General features: G+C 44.3%; 1 protein-coding gene across 1 annotated transcript; it reads right to left on the minus strand.

The window, feature by feature from the left end:
- Positions 1-21,024: 21,024 nt before the first annotated feature.
- Positions 21,025-21,514, minus strand: LOC131231052 (flowering-promoting factor 1-like). The gene has a single exon (XM_058227136.1). The coding sequence runs from the start codon at positions 21,448-21,450 to the stop codon at positions 21,145-21,147; it is 306 nt and encodes a 101-aa protein (XP_058083119.1). The 5' UTR covers positions 21,451-21,514; the 3' UTR covers positions 21,025-21,144.
- Between the last annotated feature and the right edge of the window lie 229 nt (positions 21,515-21,743).

The following is a 21,743-nucleotide window of genomic DNA, read 5'->3' on the forward strand; positions in this document are numbered from 1 at the left end:
CGAGTTTTTATCAACACCGTCCATCTGTTTGGCTGACGGACGTCAGCAAGTTCCCTGGGACCCACTTAATAGTATGTGTTTCCTCTGCACTGTCTACCCCACCTGATGCCTGTGTTCGATCCAGACCGTCCATTTGTGGTCCTCATCAGCGGTAGCAGCTGCTGCATACGTCTGCAAGTTCTGTGGGTCCCATCTGGACCATGGACGCCACATAATATATGTATTTTGTCCCAACCGTCCATCTGGACAGTGGGGACCCTACCCACCTGCTGTAACGACATCAGCAAGTTATGTGGGTCTGATCAGAGGCATGTGTTATATCCAAACCGTCCATTCAATTGGCAAGGTCGTCTTAGGCTTGAGGCTAAAAATGAAGCAGATTCAAATCTTTGGTGGGCCACATACGTGGACACCAACATGATGTATTTATCTCATCCACACCGTCCAAATTGTGCTGGACAATGTTTAGACGGTGTTGGACATGTTTGGACGGTGCAGATTTGCATAGGCAATGTTTGGATGGTGCTGATTTACATGGACAATGTTTGTGCAGTGCTGATCATCATTAGAGCGCAATGTGCCCCATAGAATGATAGTGTACTGTGATACACATGAAATGATTTATGGTGTAGTCCAAGCCCACATGAGGCCCATTGGTGCGGCCCATCCATGAGGCTCATCTTGATGTATATTTGGGGCCCATGTGCAGGGGCCACTTGTGATGTATTGGGGCCCATGTGTAGGGCCCGCCTATTGTATATTTGGAACCCATGGGTTCTGACCCATTGTGATGTATTCGAGGCCCATGGGCAAGGCCTGATGTTATGTATTTATGGCCCATGTGATGGGGCCCACCTGTTGCATATTTGAAGCCCAAGGGTTGCGGCCCACTGTGATGTATTTTCGGCCCAGATGGCAAGGCCCGTATGATGCATGAGAGGTCCATGGTCATGGTCCAGTGTGATATATTCGAGGCCCATGTCCTGTGGCCCATTGTGATGTATTTTTGGCCCATTTGACATATTGGGGCCCATTTGGTGTGGCCGATGTGACGTACTTGGGGCTTATTTGATAAGGCTCAATGTAATATATTAGAGGCCCAACTTGTTGTATTTGCAGAGGCCCAACGTGATGTATTACGACCCATTTGAGTAAGGCCCTTGTGCGAGGCTGTGGGCCCACCATGTGTCTGGTTCTATGTGGACCAATACTTGGGAGCAACATTGATTAAATGTCCAAATTAATGGGCAATGATGGTTTAATGTCCACATTGTGACCTTCCCTTAGGCCTTGTTAGGCCATTCTCATCGATGTCGATTACCGATTAGCGATCGAGGCTTATTATCGTTACCAATTTGCCGACTCTGATTATCGATCGATCCTGATTGTCGTGACCGATTTACCGATTTGATTATCGATCGATTCGATTTCCGTGACCGATTTGTCGACTCTGATTATCGATCGATCCCGATTGTCGTGACCGATTTGCGATTTGATTATCGATCGATCCGATTGTCGTGACCAATTTACCGACTCTGATTATCGATCGATCCTGATTGTCGTGACCGATTTGCCGATTTGATTATCGATCGATCCGATTGTTGTGACCAATTTGTCGATTCTGATTATCGATCGATCCTGATTGTCGTGACCGATTTGCCGATTTGATTATCGATCGATCCGATTGCCGTGACCGATTTGCCAACTCTAATTATCGATCGACCCGATCATCGTGACCAATTTGCCGATTTGATTATCGATCGATCCGATTGTCGTGACCGATTTTTCGACTCTGATTATCGATCGATCCTGATTATCGTGACCGATTTGCCGATTTGATTATCGATCGATCTGATTGTTGTGACCGATTTGTCGATTATGATTATCGATCGATCCGATTGTCGTGACCGATTTGCCGACTCTGATTTTCGATCGATCCCGATTGTCGTGACCGATTTGCCGACTCTGATTATCGATCGACCCGATCGTCGTGACCGATTCGCCGACTCTGATTATCGATCGATCCCGATTGTCGTGACCGATTTGCTGATTTGATTATCGATCGGTCCGATTGTCATGACCGATTTGCCGATTCTGATTATCGATCGATCCGATTGTCATGACCGATTTGTCGATTCTGATTATCGATCGATTTCGATTATCGTAGCCGATTGCCGATTCCGATTGTCATGACCGATTTGTCGATTCTAATTATCGATCGATCCCGATTGTCAAGGCAGAGTATCGAGGCCGATTCTGAGTGTCGATTTCGATTGTCGAAGCTAATTTCAATTGTAGAGGCCGATTGTCGAGACTTATATAATATATATGCGACCCATAGTTGAGGCCCATTGTGATGCATTCGAGGGCCAGGCGATGTAGCCATTGTGATGTATGTTAGGCCCATGCGAAAGCCTCATCGTGGTGTGTTAAACTCTTGAGTGAGGTCTATGGTTGTATATATTTGGCCATTATGTGAGGCCATAGTCCACTATATGTAAGGATCCATGAGGGCCATTCCTTGGGGGCAATATTGGTTAAATGTCCACATTGTCGAGGTCGATTGTCGATGCTGGTTGTTGATACCGATTATGAGTATGTGACAACATAATATTATGATACATGCCAATACACATCATCTGCATGTTGGTTATGAGATGTGATTGATCATTGCATATGTCATTGAACATGTTGTTATGAGACTCTCCGATAGGCAGAGGTTATCTCACTTGAGCACGTGGTATGCACAGGATTGATGCATGACTGGATTGTATGACTCATATATCTCACATTATGATTACTATACGCCCTAGCGACATCAGGGCCATAGCCTCCATAGGCATATCGTGGATGGCTAAATGGGACACCGAAAATATTTGGTTCTAGCATATGGGCGCCATAGATGTCCCTGGATGAAAATCTCTAAACCTCCATGGCCAGGAGACGCCCCAACGTCGAGACCGAGTGGATATATGAGCACATGAGGGCCGTATACCAGTAGGCCGCGTCTCCCACTGTGTCGTGGTCGGTTGGGAATGGGTGTGACCTTACCTGTCTGAGTGAGTGGGCAATGTCTAGGTTGAGTTTGACCAGCTTGAGGAATGGGTCCGCTATTGACGAGCCGGGCCCGATATTGGCAGGTGGATAGTGAGGTCTCTTCCACTTACCCAGTTTTGCACTCGGATAGGGGCGGCAAGCTGGCGTAGAGGTAATAGACCCCGGTGATGATCCCAGAGCGGAACCGCACTGATATGTAGACTTATTGAGTAGGAGTTGCATACTCATTGATTCATTCATTCACTATCCACTCGGGCTGGTGGTGCGCAACTAATTATTGTGTACCTTCGTATGGTCAGAATTTTGGTTGGGCGCGCGACTAACCTGAGATCAGGAGTCTACCACATTGAGTCTGACTATCCAAATTTAGGTATGGGACTGGTTTAGATAGAAGTCCCTTGTGATGGACCCCATGGTAGCCTGCGATACTACGTACTATCATCCCGACTTCACATTCCAGTATGGTCATTCCATTCGCACCGCATAATGCATTACATCCGTGGCATATGACATTTTGGGTTGCTGTGTTATATGGTGTAGATACAGCTGATGTTATTCGTGGACTCATCAGGAATTGCATATTGTATCGCATCCTCGGTATCTGATATTTGGCTCTTTATGACTCCTCATTTGTATGATGTTTTATATTGTGTATTCTGATATTGATTGACTCATGGAGTTGTTCCGCTTAATTTGTTATTGTATGATTTATGATCTTGTCAGTATTTTTGTTTACTCTGATAATTCATGATCATGTCAGTATTTCTGCTTACTCCGATATGGTACGATTTATGGATTACCTGTACTTCCGGTATTGTATGAGTATAACATTGTATTGAATACTTGGCACTTACCTTGTGCACACACTTACACCACCCTCTAAGCTTTCTATAAGCTTATGCATGATAGATGCGTGCAGGTGATGTTGGGTTGCAGCAGTGTCGAGCTTGGAGTGTGCAGCAGCCTTCTGGAGCATGATTTTCGATTGGTGTATTTTCTTTTCAGCAGTGTACTCAAATGATTATATTAGTGGATATGTGATGATGATGTTGCCTTTGTGAATTGGGTAATCTTGTGGTTATGCTTATTACGAGTTAAATGTACGAAAAAAAAAATCCTCCTTGTAGGATCTCAGGATCGGAATCTGGCGTATGGACGCTAAGAGCTGAGAATGGGGTACTATGGAGGCTGTCGGCACCGGATTCGGCGATTGAGAATTTTGTGAGCCCGGTTTCCGAGTTTAGGGCGTGACTTCTATCAACTTTCTGACTTCGACCAGGTAAGCTACCATTCTTATCTCCCTGGCTTCATATTTAGTGGAGATACAATTCACCACCAACTGGGAATCACATCGGACTTCCAGGGACTGAATTTCCAAATTAGCCGCTAGCTTGAGTCCAGCCAATAGGGCCTCATACTCTGCTTCGTTGTTAGAGGATTTGAAACCGAGTTTGATTGTATACTGGATTAGCGTAGAATCAGGTGCAATTAGGACAACCCCTGCCCCTGCACCTTTGAAATTGGACAATCCATCCACATAGAGAACCCATCCCGGCTCTGACCTTATTTCTTGATTGAACGGAAGAACTGGAGAGGGAGATACTTTCGCATTGACGCTGCCTCCTTCTCCGTTCGGAGCAGTAAACTCTGCAATGAAGTCTGCCACAGCTTGTCCTTTGATCATAGTTCTTGGTTGGAAGTGGATATCAAACTCTCCGAGCTCAATTGCCCACTTGGTCAGCCAACCTGACACTTCTGGCTTCTGAAGGATTTGCTTGAGGGGAGAGTCAGTTAAGATGATGATGGAGTGAGCTTGGAAGTATGGGCGTAGCCTCCGAGCCTAGACAACATGGCAGAGCGCCAACTTTTCTAGAGCCGGATATCTTATCTCGGCAGGTACCATCGCTTTGCTTACATAGTAGACGGGGTGCTGCTTGCCACCCACCTCTCTAATCAACGCAGAGCTGATGGCCGACGCCGAGATTGCAAGATAGAGGAATAAGGATTCACCTTCTTCAGGCTTGGACAGTAAAGGCGGTGACCCCAACTACTGCTTTAACTGTTGGAAGGCTTGCTCTCATTCTGATGTCCATTCTGTCTTCTTATGACCCTTTAGTTGCTGAAAAAATGGGAGACATTTATTAGTGGCTCTGGAAATGAACCGACTGAGTGCTGCCACTCGCCTAGTTAGACATTATATTTCTTTAGTGGTCTGAGGCGAACTCATATCGAGAAGTGCCTTAATCTTGTTAGGATTTGCTTGAAACCCAAGAAATTTTCTGGAGCCGACTCCAAAGGCGTATTTTGCGGGATTCAGCTTCATCTGATACTCTCAGAAGATAGAGAAGGTCTCTCCGAGGTTTGCTAGGTGATCGGACACTTTGACGCTCTTGATGAGCATATCATCAACATAAACCTCCATCGTACATCCGATCTGTTTGGCAAACATCTGATTCACCAATTTCTGATACGTAGCCCCAGCATTTTTCAGGCCAAATGGCATGACCCGATAACAGTAAAGTCCCTTGTCAGTGACAAAGGTAGTCTTCTGCCGGTCTGGGGGGTGCATCGCAATTTGGTTGGACCCAGAGTAGGCATTTAGGAAGGAGAGCAGTTCGTGCCCTGCTGTACTGTCTACTAGATGATTGATCTGAGGCAACGGAAAGCTATCATTTGGGCAGGCCTTATTTAGGTTGGAGTAATCCACACAGACTCGCCACTTCCCATTCGCCTTCTTGATAAGAACCACATTTGCAATCCAATCTAGATAATATACTTCTTCAATGAAGCCAACACTGAGCAGGTTGGAGACCTCATCGGCTATGGCTTCATACCGCTCGACAGTGAATGGTCTTCTCTTTTGCTTCACCGGTTTATGGACTGGGTCCACATTTAGCATGTGAATGATAACATCGAGAGAGATCCCCAGCATGTCTTCGTATGACTATGCGAAAACGTCTCGGTGTTGCTGTAGGAAGGCCAACATCTCAGATCGTTGCTCAGGATTCAATGACGTTCCGAGCTGGACGGTTCTGCTCAGATCCGTTTCATATAGCAGCACAGTTTCCAAGTCTTCCACAGATGAGCCCTCTGTAGGTCCCCGGGGATCAAGGACGTTGATGGTAATGGCTTGCTTTACTGACCCTTTCTTTACTGCTACCGCATAACACTTTCGAGCTTCACATTAATCACCTCGGAGGTAACTTATCCCGCCTTCAGTAGGGAATTTCATCATCACATGATACGTGGACACGACCGCCCTCATTGCGTTGAGGGAGGGTCTGCCCAAGATGACGTTACGTACGGATGACACATTGACGACAGAAAAGTCCACCAAAAAGGTGACTTGATGTCGTCCTTCTCCCATAGTCACTGGTAGGGAAATGGCTCCTTCGGAGATCACCCTTTCTCCGGCAAAGCCGTGCAGGGGAGTCTTCATAAGTTTGAGCTTCGACCTTGGATTCCCCATTCTCTCAAAAGCTTCAGAGTATATGATATCAGTCGAGCTCCCGGTGTCGACTAGGATGCGATACACTTTGTGGTTGGTTATGGTCATAGTCACCACCAGTGCATCATCGTGTGAATGCTGGATTACGCGCACATCATCTTCTGTGAATATTAAGCTGTAAGGATTGACCCGAAGCTTTCCTCGGCCGCTTAGTCAAATGGACATGATGCTCCGAGTCGGTCTTCCGGGAATGGGCTTTGCGGGCCCTATTCGAGTCTCCTCCACCGAATGGGCAGTCAAAGATGGTGCGAATTTCGACCGATTCTTCTGTAGCTTTCCTCGGCTACTCTTCTCTCCAAGCTATTCTCTCTTCCTTAGTGTATCGGCACAGATGACCCTTACGAATAAGGGTCTCGATCTCATCTTTAAGATCCACACAGTCGCTTGTATTGTAGTTGTGGTCGAGGTGGAATCGACAATACTTGCATTTGTCTCGGCGCTTTAGGTCAGCCTTCATACAAATAGGTCAGTTCAGGAGCTTCTGACCTCTGATGTCTAACAATATCTGCTCTGCAGACGTGTTAAGGGGGTGTAGGAACGGAATTGGCCCTCGGATTTTCTACTCGGACGACGATCGCGGAAAGGGCGGTCATCCGGCTTCTTGGTGGATGATTGGGGTTCATCGTTCCTCTTCCTATTCCCTTTGGTTGATGGCTTTGCTACTTGAACGTTTTTGCAGGAGTTGGAGAACTCCTCAGTATTAGTGTACTTTTGAGCTCTGGTAATGAGTTCCGCTAACGTCTTAGGTAGATTTTTACCAATGGAGAAGGTAAACCTCCCCTCCCTTAGACCGCTGAACATGGCACAGAGCGTTATCTTGTCATCGTAGTTCTCCACCTGCAGTGCTTCCTCATTGAAGCAGGTGATGAAGTCTTTTAATGACTCTTTAGGCTCCTCTTTGATGGTGAACAGATGGGTAGTCGGCTTCCGACTCTTCTTGCCAGTTATAAATTGGGTAAGGAATAGCCTACTGAGTTCTGCAAAGGAACCAACTGAATTAGGCTTAAGCTACCTATACCAACTCTGAGCAGATCCAATAAAGGTTATTGAAAACCCCCTACAAATCATAGCGTTCATGGCTGTTTGGATTTGCATCTAGGAGTGGTAAGCCTCGACATGTTTAGACGAGTCTCCAGACCCAGAATACTGGATGACATGAGGTATCCGGAACCTCTACGGCATCACCTCATTCATAATCGTAGAGGTGAAGGGAGGTTCAGTCTCTTCTATCATTGCCTGAACAGCGGATGGGACAGATAAAGGCTGTTGATTCTGCTGTAGCGCCCGAATTTGATTATGAAGTTCTGCGAACCGTGCTTCCCCTAGATCCTTATTCTCTGCTACTATCTCGTTCAGAGCTTCTACTTCAGAAATCCCCCCCCCCCCCCCCTTCTCCTCTCCAGCTCATGACGAAGGTTTGTCGGCGCTAAGGCTGAACTGGCTGAGGCGTGCATTAGGGCTCGGTACGAAGCTGGAACTGAGTTTTGATCTGGAGGGAGGTCTTGTACTGAAACTAGGGCCCGTGCGGAGTGATGTTGTGACCCCTTAAGGCTCACACTTCGGGGTACAGACTCAGCTCTTCCTACCGGTCTGACTGTATCGTAAATGAGAGGTTGTTGTTGATCCTGTCGCTGCTTCATCCGATTGATCTCATCGCGTAGAGCTTGGATCTTACTTTGCATGGCTCAATATTTGCTAGCTCGGCTACGCGAACACTGGGATGGTCTTGGAGCCAATTCAGCATAAAGGAACGAGGAAGATTGAGTTTAGTCATTCGGCTCCGACTCTACCATTGTAGATTTCTTATTTCCTCTTGCCATTGTATTGAAGAATAGGAAACTGACTTTTCATATCAGCTTCCCACAGATTGCGCTAAAAATGTTGAGGACAAAATCTGACGTCCCTCCGATCGGATTTCAGTCTTCCGAGCGGATTCTAGGTTGAGGGACCTGCACAAAGAAGAGAAGCAAAGGAGAACTTGGTCTAGACAGGGGACCCTCCGATGCCTAAGTCAGGTCACTGGAATCTGGGTCTAGGTTGAGATGTAGAGTGGGAGTGCTAGATTTTGCATACCTGTTTCTGTAGAAATGATTCGTATTTATACCTGAAGGTCGCCTAGGGCGTGTCCGATAATCTCAGCTATGTCATCGCCACTATGTGAGAGCTACGCATGCGTGGTTATTGGTAGTTACCTGGATATCGTGCTATAAGCATTACTCCAATCGTGCGTTACTGCTTTCCCATCTGAGTTGATCTCCTAGAGAGAGGCTCAGCTCGAAGGATGCTCAATGACTCGTTCCGAGTCTCGGGTTGGTATCGTAACCCTGTGAGAACCCTTAGGTCAGGCACTCATATCAGGTTGAATGCGCATCAGTCCGAGGCCTTGATCATTGGTGCTTAAGTTGACCTTGAGGCGATTCCATTCGGATTTACCCATAACATTACCTTTAACCTGGGATGGACATGTAGAAGTGGGTGGTTGCGCAACTGCCGCCAATCGTATAATCGTGGGACACCTCATGGTTCCGCTTGCTAGTAGATTCCGACCTGAGCTCTGAACCGACTACCTTGGTCAAGGACTACTCCGAGCCGACAACCTAGATAACGGATCACTCTGAGTTCTGTCGAAGGCATAACAAATGTCGAATGAGAAGTCTGTCACCAGCCTACTTGAGTAACTGGGCTCTGATGAGCTTCTATCCTCGGAATCCAAACATCTCCCCTCAGAATCCAGACATCTCCGATCTTCCCATGACAAAATACATGCCCTCAATTATATGTATGAACTTGTGTTTGATTGAATTGGACTAATGTGATTCAAACCTAACGAACAAATCCATTTTTTTTAACACACTCTCTCAACTCTCTTCCTACACACTCACACCCCGATGCGTGCACACCCATCCTACACTCTTGCGCACTCGCACCATGAGGGGTGCTCGAACCCAAGACCTACTGTTGAAACTCCAGAGTGTCTACCACTAAGGCATGACAACATGTGCAACAAATGTGTATCTTATCATCGGTCTGAACCATTTCCTGACCCATCTTATTTTTGGAACTGAGGCACGGCGACAGGGGAAGCGGATTGCTGGTGTAACACACAGCAGCTATATAGCTGCTGTAGGTACGTGTCGTGCGAAGACGAGCACTGACGCTCCTCGAGCTCCAAGTTGTACAAACGGTTCAAAGGAGATCAAAGTTACGCGGCCCCACAGTGATGTCTTTATTATATCTATACCGTACATCTAATTTTAGAGATCATTTTATAGCTTTATCCAAAAAAAGAATCATATCCAAAGATCACAAATAGCAGCGGAGGTAATGATTTTCACCGTTAAAAAATTTATAGGACCCACCGTGATGTTTATTTTCCATCCAATCTGCTCATTACGTTACAAAGACCTTAATGAAGATGAAAAACAAATTTCATATTTATCCAAAACTTTTGTGACCCCAAAAAAGGTTTCAATGGTAGACGTTCAATCCCCCACCCCCACTGCTTTTTTCAGTGTGATCCACTTGATAGGTAGATCTGTCTTATTTTTTGTCTCAACCCTTAAGACAAGGTCTCCAAATGGATGGACGGTTTGGATATAACACATGCCTCGTGATCAAACCCACGGAACTTTCTGACGTCAATACAGCAGCTATATAGCTGGTGTGAGGTACACTAGCCAATCCGCTTCCGGCAACAGGTGTAGCAAATGTCATTTTATCATCGGTCTGTATCGTCTCCTCACCTATCTTTGCTTTTGGCCCGGGCCTATGCATGGTCTGGTTAAATTTCAGGTATTTGCATGCTTTGTAACCTGTATATCATCTCTCAACTTTTTGCCTGCGGGCATTCATTTGCTATAGATTACAACTGTATATCATCGACCAAATGGGAGGGGAATAGATGCGGCCGATACTGAGGGGCCACCTTGATGTATATATATCCTATATCAAGACTATCTATCCATTTCTTCCTCTCATTTCAGAACATGAGCTAAAAAAACGAAGCAGTTCCAAATTTCATGTGGGCCATCTGTACGAAACACTAGTGGTTGACCATTAAAAACTTATTGTGGACCACAAAAGTTTTGGATAAAGCAGGTAGATGGCAAATAAATATTATGGAAACATTATGGTGAGCCGTAGGAAGTTTTTAATGGTGGGGCGTATAATCACCACTGTTTCTTATGTTACAGTCCACCTGAGATTTGGATCTGCTTCCATTTTGGACTCATGCCCTGTAATGATTGGCCAAAACAAATGAACGAAGTAGATGTAGAATACATGCATCAAGGTGGCCCCACAATAAGGGCCGTGCATTCTTAGGTGAGGATGGCGCCGCATCTAACGAATCCTCAACCGAACAACCAAACGACCCAAGGGAATGAGAACGGATTGGCTACTCCCCCTGCCACCAGCCCCATGGCTGGTGGTCAGTGCTGTGTAGACCCCACCATGATGTACATGCTTCATCCGTTCCGTTCATCCATTTTTAAAGATCATTTCAGGGACTGATCCCAAAAATGACAGCAATATAAATCTCAGGTGCACCACACCACAGGAAAACAATATTGATTGGATATCCACCATTAAAATCCTCCTAAGGTCCACCGTCCTGCTTATTTGACATCCAGTCTGTTGATTAGGTCATACAGACCCAGATGAAGGGAATAAAACAAAGATCAGCTTCATCCAAAACTTTTATGGCCCCAAAAAGTTTTTAATGGTTGAAATTCATTTCAACACTGTTTCCTACAATGTGGTCCACTTGAGGTTGATATACAACTCATTTTTTGTCTCATACCATAAAATGATCTAGAAAAATAGATGGACGGAATGGATAAAACACATACATCATGGTATGGCCCACAAAGCACCGAACACCAAACACTGGCGGGTGGAAGGGGGAGTAGCCAATCCGTTTCCCTAAGGAATGGGTTGTCATTGCCAGCTCAGATTTGATTTGATGTGACACATCATTAAGTGTTGATTGGCCATGTTAGGGAAGGTACTACCCTCCGGTACATAGCTTTAGACAAGCTAGACATGTAGCCCCTTTGTTGGTGGAGAGCAATTACGTGAAGGCAGAGAACACGTCAACAAATAGAGGGATTTCCTACTAAAGCCTTTCATATGAAGTTCCTGCCCAATGATACTGGGTGAGGCCCACAACCATTTTTTAAAAAATCTACTTTATTAATCTATTTTGAGATCTCATTTTAAAATAAAAGACCAACAATGAGGTGGATCCAAAACTCAAGTGTCCACACGAGAGGAAATTTTGGGGAAAGACATATCTATCATTGAAACCTTCCCGGGCTCCACCTTGATGTTTATATGCCATCCAAACCATTTGTAAGGTCATTAACACTAGAATGAAATGGAAATACAAAAAATTTAGCCTGAAATAAATCTTTTATGGTCATAAGAATATTTCAACAGTTCTCACTAAATCCCCATCGTTTTCTCTCGTATTGCCTACTTGATTTTTGAATCCACCTCATTTTTTGTATAATGTCGTAAAATGAGATCTCAAAACGGATGAACGGAGTAGAATTCCCACTAACATGGCAATGCGCCCCACCCATCATCCTTGCGCAGAAACTTCATGCGAAAGGCTTTCGCAAGAAATCCGCACCTTGTCCTCATTCAAGTAGGAAATGGATTGGCTACTCCCTCTGCCACCAGCCAATAGCCACTGGTCGGTATGTGTTTCATCTATGCCATCCATCTATTTTTCTAAATCATTTTTCTAGATAATCCATGCCACGGTAAAACAATAGTGATTGGATAGCCACCATTAAAAGCCTCCTAAGGCCCAATGTACTGTTTATTTGACATCCAATATGCTGATTAGGTCATAAAGACCTGGACAAAACTAAAAACAAAGATCAACTTGATCTAAGACTTTTATGTCGTCCAGAAAGTTTTTAATGGTCGACATTCATTCAACACTGTTTCCTGTAATGTGGTCCACTTGAGATTGGGATATACCTCATTTTAGGTCTCATACCATAAAATGATCTAGAAAAATAGATGGACGGCATGGATGAAACACAAACTGACCACTAGTTATTGGCTGGTGGCAGAGGTAGTAGCCAATCCATTTCGGACGTGGATTAGATTCTGACAAGTTGAGTAGCGAGACTGGCTACTAAAGTGACCTCACCAAGTTCTGTGGACCCCACTATGATGTATGTGTTGTATCCACAACATCCATCCACTTATTATTTTAAGGCATTAGTCAGAGAATGAGGCAGATCCAAAGCTTTAGTGGACCCCACCACAGAAAATAGCAGAAAGATTGATGTCCACCGTTGAAACCTTCCTAAGGCCCACCATGATGTTTTCTCGAAATCCAACCTGTTCAAAAGTTAACAAAGACATTAAAGAAGGGAAAACACAAATATCAGCTTGATTAAAAACTTTTGTGGCCTTTAAAAGTTTTTAACGGTGGCATCACTCCCCCCACTATTTTCTATGATGGGGTCCACAGGAGCTTTGGATGTGACTCATTCTTTGGAACTTACCCTAAAATGATCTCTCCAATGGATGGATGAACGACGTGGATACAAAACATATATCATAGTGTGGCTACAGAACTTGGTGACATCACTTCAGCAGCAGTCTCGCTACTCAACCTGTCAGTAGCGGTTTCCTACTTGAATGGGAAAAGGGTACGCGGATTTCCTCCAAAGCCTTTCGCATGAAGTTTCTGTGCAAGGATGATGGGTGGGGCCCACCGCCATGTTAGTAGGAATTCTACTCTGTTTATTCATTTTGAGATCTCATTTTACGACATTATACAAAAAATGAGGTGGATTCAAAACTCAAGTGAGCCATATGAGAGAAAAGAGTGGGGATTCAGTGAGAACAATTGAAATATTCTTATGGTCATAAAAGATTTGTTTCACGATAAATTTTTTGTATTTCCATTTCATTCTAGTGTTAATGACCTTATAAACGGTTTGGATGACATATAAACATCAAGGTGGAGCTCAGGAAGGTTTCAACGGTAGGTATGTTTTTCCCCAATTTTTCCTCTCGTGTGGCCCACTTGAGTTTTGGATCCACCTCATTGTTGGTCTTTTTGTCCTAAAATGAGATCTCAAAATATATGGATGGAGTAGATTTTCAACAAAAAAAAAAATGGTTGTGGGCCCCACCCAACATCCTTGCACAAGAAATCCATCCTTGGGAATTGGTAGAAAGCGGAAAAAAAAAAAGAAAAAAAAAAAGAGGAGACGTTTGGGTTTCTTCGTGGACCCGAGTACAAATGCGGGCTAACACCTGTTCACACCCTAAGTATAGGATTGTGATGTAGTAATAATCTCGATAAGACCGTGGTCGAATCCACAGGGACTGAAACCTGTACGTAATCTGAAAGTAACTTGAACTAGAACTAGGATAAGATGAAATCTAAATCAAGTGAGTATGAGGGAATAATGGTGAAATATTAATCTAAAACTTGTAAATTTAAAGGTGGAAAACTAGGGTGTGAAGGATCCACTTGTAGTAATTGATAAGCTATCTAGCAATGATTCAAGGAAATAACTGAAATTCGAGTCCTATCTAATCTAGTTAGTAAGAAGAGATTTGTCAGATCTCTGAACTTCTCATGGATCTAATCATCAATAGATAAGAGTGGTGAAGATTTGAAAGTGATTCCGTCACCTAACCATGCCCAGGAGACTATGGCAAACAACAGCAATTTACCAATCTCACAGCCATTCATAAGAGAATTGTGAAAGTTAGGAATGGTTCCGTCACCTAACCATGCCCATGAGACGATGGTGAACAATAGAGTTCCCAAGTTCACAATCTCAATACATGAAAAGAAAATATCTCAAGCTATCGCAGATCTATTGTAATTTAAGTCACAACAAACCATTAAAACTAAAAACATTCCTTCATAATCAAACTAGAATAAAGAGAGTTCAATAAACATGATTCAAAGCAAAACAACTATCCTAATCACGCTACAAGATTCACCTCTTAGCCCTAAGAGATTTAGCCTATCATAAACATGCTAGAATCTCTTAAATAAAAGTATAAAATAAACTAAAAGAAAAAAAACCGAAGAAGGAAGAAGGAGAACTCGTTGTCGGCCCGCCCCACATCCTAGCCTTCACGGCTACCGAAGATCTAAGGATCTGGATCCACAATCACTTCTCTCTCTCTCTTATATAGAAACCCAAAAGTGGGTGTGCGTAAGAGCCCTGCTGCAGTAGGAAACAACTGATGTTCTCTGGTGATCTCTGGGGCCCATCCTTGAGTTCGGACAGGGGATCTACTCCGTTCACCGGCTTCTCCTCAAAATTTCATTGGAGACAGCCGGTTTTTGCTCTCTGTCGATGCGGCCCAGGGAATACTTCATTCCACCATCCATCCTTCTTTTGATCACGATTAACACGTGCTCGCCCGCATGGGAATAAAAGAACACCTATTATTACACGAGATGGCTCTTGGGCTCCTACTGGTCAGTCCGGATCGGACCTTTTCTGCATGATGGTGGCCCACAACGAATGTACGTAGCCTCTGTTGGAAAACTCTGTGAAGTGTGATGGCCCACTGACTGCTGTTAGATGGAAGATCCACACCATCCATTGGATTTAGGACGAAAAACCATCTGCGAAGGGAAATTCCGATTTGATTTCTGTGTGGCTCACAAGCCGTTTCAGTCCACTATCTATCTTCCGTTTAGACGACTGGATTGCAATCCTCACTATCTTCTATATCTCTGCCACCTAAACGAGGATAATACCCCCCTGACACCTTGGATGGTCCAGATTGATGTTTTTAATGAGGGGTGGGCCCCACTGCATGAAACCGGCGGACGCTGGTGCGTCCGCTGGAAGTCCTCATACAAGAAGGAGAAGAAGAGACGAGTCAAGACCTGTTGACCATCTCCGGCGGTTCAGTGCACATGTGCACTATGCACACCCATCTCATATGGGGTCCACATGTGATTTTTATGAGAAATCCTTTCCGTCCATCTGTCTCATCATCTCATTTAAGTCTTCAAGTCCAAAATTAACGTATATCCAGAGATCAGGTGGGCCCCACGTTAGGATTTAAGGGGCTGATCTTGCCGTTGGGCCACTTCCACAGGGATCCGGAAGCTGAAATTCACTGTGTACGGTTAATTTATGGTCCTCAGGCCATGTATGAATTTTTGAACTGAACAGATTGTGGAAACCCTGTGATCTTGCATTCTGGACATCTTTTAGGTCATTTGAGCTTCAATTTCTTGATTTTCTCGGATCTCTGGTGTGTATGTCCGTCGATCTTGGTCCCGTGAGGTCTGTCCCTTGCCTTGACATCATCAGAGCGTTAATTCCATGCTTTTAGCGCCCTGTTTCGGTCCAAGCTCCTAAACGCACCTTACATCACAAACAAGGTTAAAATAAGGCATTAAACAGTATCATGTTCACAAAAGTAAGTAATAACTGGGGTCAAATATGCAATATTTGACCCTCAACAATGCCTCTGTTTGTTGGTGTGTCATCGTGCCTTCTGCCGTAACCACTCTCAACCAATACAAGGGCTACATGTCTAGCCTATCCTGAGCTCTGCACAGGCCGGGTAGTACCTAATCCGTGCCCGAAGAGTGGTATGATACTCGACCAAAGCATGTGCACTCATGCATGGTATGGTAGAGTTTTGGGTTTGTATATAAGTGGGCCTTGATCCAGACCCTGATCTCTTGCAACCCAGCATGGATGGCCCATGTCCCCAAAAATCTCTACTGATGTTGGCCTTATTTCAATTGAACGCGGGTTGTTGTTGTATCTATCTTCTTCATCTACATCTTTTTGTAAACCCATTTATTAGATGTGCCTTGGCTTGTTTAACGAGTACCCTACATTTAGTCATATTGAAAACTCAAGTGGGCCACATGGCAGGAAATGATTGAAGTGATGCCACCATTCCTTCAACAAGGGGCTCATTGGGTTGTGTATATGCCATCCAAGCCATCCATATGTTACATTTGGAGCATATGTGCATAGGTTGGATGGCATACACACAACACGATGGGCCTGGTATTCAATCAAGGGTCAATGTTCCACCTCAACCTTTTCATGTTGTATGGCTCACGTAAGTCATATGAATGTGCCTGATTTTTTGGGTCTATGGCCAAAATAAGGGATAAAGTCCATGTCACACATGCATTACAATGAGCCTTAGACAAGGGTAAGGAGGGACTAAGTGTCAAAGATCAGGAAGCTGGTGAGTGGTCACCAGTGTTGAGGGTTAAATATTGCATATTAGACCCCTTTGATTGCATGGATTTACGATTATGATATTGCTTAACGGCCTGAATTAATCGTGTTTGTAATGCAGGGTGTGTTTACGAGCTTGAATGGAAAATGATACTAAAAGCAGGGATTTAATGCTCAGACATCACCAAGGCATTGGACGGGAACAATATTGAGGTTTTACGCGCCAGAGATCGGAGAATTCCAACCACTCATCCTAAATGGGCCTGAAAAGTATCCAAATGTCAAGATCACAGGGTTTCCACCATCTGTTCAGCTCAAAACTTCATTCATGTGATGGGGATCATAAATTAACTGTACATATTAAATTTCAGCCATTGAAGATCTTAGAAAGTGGGCCAACGGATAGATCAGCCCATTAATCGCCAATTTGGGGCCCACTTGATAACAGGATATGCTTCAATTTTGGTATCAACCTCTTAAACCTCTTAAATAGGGAGGCAAAATGAATGGATGGATTGGATTTGGAAAAATCATCACAGTGGACCCCGTACGTGATGCATGTACATCATGCACATCAACGCCCGCGCCGCATCGGAATCGGGAGACGGGTTAGCAGACGCTGACCCGATTTTCTGCTTAAACACGGAAATCTCCGTTTTCTGCTTCGCAACAGGGAGTCGCGGTCGACGTCAGTGGGCCACCACCGTGCATAAAAGGTCCAATCCGGACCGTCTATGAGATTCATATGGCCCATGCCACTTAAGCCTAGGTGGAGAAATTTTACAATATAATCGGAGCTTGGTTTTCGATCGTGCAAACAGAAAACGGACAGTGACTTAAAAGATAACGTGGGCCACACTGAAACAGACCCAAAACTGATCACGTCCGACCGGTTTTTCGAGAAGAAATCATTAGACGGTATGGATTTACTAAATCGATAACGAATGGGGGCCCACCATCATCACATCGTAAGAATTACGCAGTCCCTGTTTACGCAGGGACGTGCGTTTGCGCATCCGGCCTTCCGTGGCCCACCACCGTTGTTTGTATGGTCCATCTGGACCGTTCACAGGCTCCAAGGGATGGGGATGACCCCAGCCAAGATTTCCTTTTGCTCCAATGCATGCCCACACAGGAAAATCTCATGTAAACGCAAGAATGGACGGTACAGTTAAAATCCTAATTGGTTGCACCAAACCAGAGTAGAAACGGTCATGTCTGACTGGTTTTCCGTGCACAATCCAGTGGACGGATTGAATTTTTCATCTGACACTGATAGGGGCCCACCGACTTCAACAGCGTAAAGCGTTACGCAGGGATTGCGCGTCCGCAAGTTCCGGACGTTCCGGATCATTGTGGTTCTTCTCCGTTGATCGGTATGTCCATCTGAACGGTACAAACTGTTCCCACGGTGGGACTAACCAAGCTAAGGCAACTGAATGGCTCGGATCTTGCATTTGACAGCCCCTGTAACTGAAGAATCTGTTCCAAACGCAGACCAGCTGCGTAAAGAAGTTCGCACCGACTCCGCCTGCCGTGCGGAAATCCAGCCAATTGTAGCTGTCCATGGGCTGTTTCCTTGTGCGGAAGAACCATCAGACCGACCTTCCATGTGTTTATAAAGACAAAACAGGGGAAAACCAGGAACACGTTTTTGGCTTGGACGATTGCAAGGGATTACGAGAGAGAGAAGTTGAGTTCGTCCCTTTTTTTTCTTTTCTTATTATTTTTCTTTTACTTGGTTTATTTTATTTTTAAGAGAACCAGTCATCCATGTCTGGCTGAACCTCTTAGCTAGGGCTAAGAGGTGAAGCTTGTAGTCTGATGGGAGAGATGTTGCTCGTGCCTTTTATTTAGATTGAAGGGATTGTTGATTTAATTTTATTATGGGAATATTTTTAGTTTTTAATGGCCTGTTGTGACTGAAATTACAATGGGTTTGCAATGGCTTTGAGTATTCCTTTTCCCTTCTTTTTATGATGTCAGGAAGCCCTATTGTTCGCCATCGTCTCCTGGGCATGGTTGGATGTCGGTACCCTTCCTAACCTTCATAATCATCTGATTCGTTGGTAATTAGTTTAATTCTTTTATTGACTTTGTCTCCTGGGCATGGTTTGGTGATGGAATCCATTCTAATTCATATACTTTTCATCTCTTTAGAATTATATCAGAGGAAGTTCAGTTTAAATTTCATGATTTTTGAAGCAGGCATAAGATCTCCCTGATCTCTACAAGTGGATCCTCTGAATCCCTAGTTTCTTTCCTCTGAATTCCTTAAGTTTTAGAGTAATATTTGACTATTATTCCTCAAAAACCATTCGATTTAGATTACATCTTAGTCTAGTTCTAGTTCTATTCAATTTCAGATAACGTAGAGGTATTAGTCCCTTGGGATTCGACCTTGGTCTTACCGAGTTTATTACTATATCACAACCCTATACTTGGGGAGTGAACAACCAGGTCACCAGGGATGAAGTCCATGTCACACATGCATTACAATGAGCCTTAGACAAGGGTAAGGAGGGACTAAGTGTCAAAGATCAGGAAGCTGGTGAGTGGTCACCAGGGATATCTCTGATAGTGACTGGCATGGCAGAATTCGATTGTGCCACATGCCACTATCAGAAATAGGTCTGGTTGAGCATGAACTCAACCAAACAACTTTAATACATAATTTATATGACCTCATCTCTCATAATGACAGGTGTCATCCCAACAAAATCCCACCACGTTTGGTCACCCAGTGATCCATGTCCCATGCGTATGATCATGCTGGTGTCATAGATCCAAGCCTAAATAAGGCACCCTTGGAACCCAAATCTCGGCATTTGTGACACATATTCTGCCCCCTTACATGAGAGGCCATTCACTAAATCACAGCTCTTCAAAAATCATAATGACCAGGCAGACAAAGGCATCACTACTACACCTTTACCTAGCTGACCATCTACCATCAAGGCCGCGGCCACCTTTCCTTCATATAAGTGGGTATTGGGGGATAGCTAGCACTGGAATTCCATGTAATGGAAACCTGCATTAATTTTCAAGCAACTCTTGCCATCACTTCTGCACACCTTTACGGCCTAATCATTAACCATCAAGGCTGCAGACACCTTCCCTTCATATAAGTGGCCATTGGGGGATAGCTTGCATTGGGACTCCAAGCAATGGAAACCACCAATTTTCAAGCAACCTTGAGAACTCGTGCCATCACTTCTGCACACCTTTACCTAGCTGACCATCGGATGCTAAATGATAGCTTGCGTTGGGATTCCATATGATAGAAATATTCTATTTTCAAGCAACCTTGAGAACTCGTGCCATCACATCTGCACACTTTTACCCAGCTAACCATTAACCATCAAGGTTGCAGACACCTTCCATTTATATATGTGGCCAGTGGGGGACTGGGATTACATGCAATGGAAACCTGCTAATCTCAAGCAACCTTGGGAACTCGTGCCATCACTTCTGCACACCTTTACCCAGCTGACCATCGGATACTAAATGATAGCTTGCATTAGGGTTCCAAATAATAGAAACATGCTATTTTCAAGCAAACTTGAGAACTCGTGCCATCATATCTGCACACCTTTACCCAGCTAACCATTAACCATCAAAGTTGCGGACGCTTTCCATTTATACAAGTGGCCAGTGGGGGATAGCTCGAGTTGGGATTCCATGCAATGAAAACCTCTATTTTCAAGCAACCTGGAAAACTCTGCCATCACTTCTGCACTCCTTTACCCAGCTGACCATCAATCATCTGAGATTGCAGCCAACTTCCCTTGATATAAGTGGGCACTGGGGTATAGCTTGCGTTGGGATTCCATGTAATAGAAACCTGCTATTTTCAAGCAACCTTGAGAACTCGTGCCTTGAAAACAAACCTTGTCATGGCAGCTCTTAGTCTCAAGATTGTGATAGGACTTCGCGAGATAGTGATAGAATGTCCAAAGTGAAACAAAAAGCATAAAACAAAACCTTTGAAAAAAGACTCAATTCGTAGAGCTAGCGCACAAACTGACATTTTACTATTGAAAATCTTAAACTCACTAGATTGTACTCTTATAGAATTTAAGATTGATTCTCTCTCCTATTCTATTACTTATGAAGAAGAGTAGAATATAAATACAACATGTAAATATGCAAATATGATAATAATACACATATGGTACTATATAAAGCTTATAGTAGTCAGCAGAACCACCAGTATTATATACATTAACGCATAAGAAGTAACAAAAAGGAGTGATTGAAAACAATACACCCATACAACTTAGCCATTCAAACTGCTCCAAGACAACCTTAACATAGAAATATAAAAACACATACTAGCTATGGGTAACTGGTGACAACCTACATGTCCCTAACTTCGAAAATGTTGCGATTTTTCACAACGATGTCAAACATGTACATGGACTTGAACTGGCTGAAGTCTTTAGGGAGTGAGATGAGGTGTACGGTCGACCGCTTGTGGAACTGGAGAAGATTCGGGTCGTCGTAGTACCTCTCCCATCCCAATCCTAAGAGCTTGTGTTCCAAGGATGCGTATGAAGTGATAACTTCGTTAGTCGGGCTGTAAACCAAGACCTTTCGGCGTTGGCTGGTCGCTTGACCATCAATGCTGAACCCACTGGGCCTGAACACATAGACGCCCGACATTTTTGTGTTATTTTATGCAATTGAGGAGGAGAGAGTGGATGATGGAGTGGGAAGGAGGGTAGGGAGGGTTATATATAGAGAATGAACTTGTATTACAAAATAATAATAATAATAATTTATTGGATTTGAGTACAAAGGCATGTATGGGCTAGTGTGGTGGGATTTTGGTATAGCTGATGTGGGGTCCACGTGGGTGTGTCTGAGGATACAAGGGTGCTGTCATGAGGGTCTCATTCATGGCACATGGACAATCCCCCCGGGTTATGGATTGAGGAGAATCCCTTTGCTTGTGT

This window comes from Magnolia sinica, chromosome 17 (assembly GCF_029962835.1).
Source record: "Magnolia sinica isolate HGM2019 chromosome 17, MsV1, whole genome shotgun sequence".
In the NCBI taxonomy this organism is placed as follows: Eukaryota; Viridiplantae; Streptophyta; class Magnoliopsida; order Magnoliales; family Magnoliaceae; genus Magnolia; species Magnolia sinica.

Excerpts from the sequence above, each read along its gene's own strand:
- LOC131231052 (XM_058227136.1), bottom strand. The coding sequence starts at position 21,450 with ATGTCGGGCGTCTATGTGTTCAGGCCCAGTGGGTTCAGCATTGATGGT.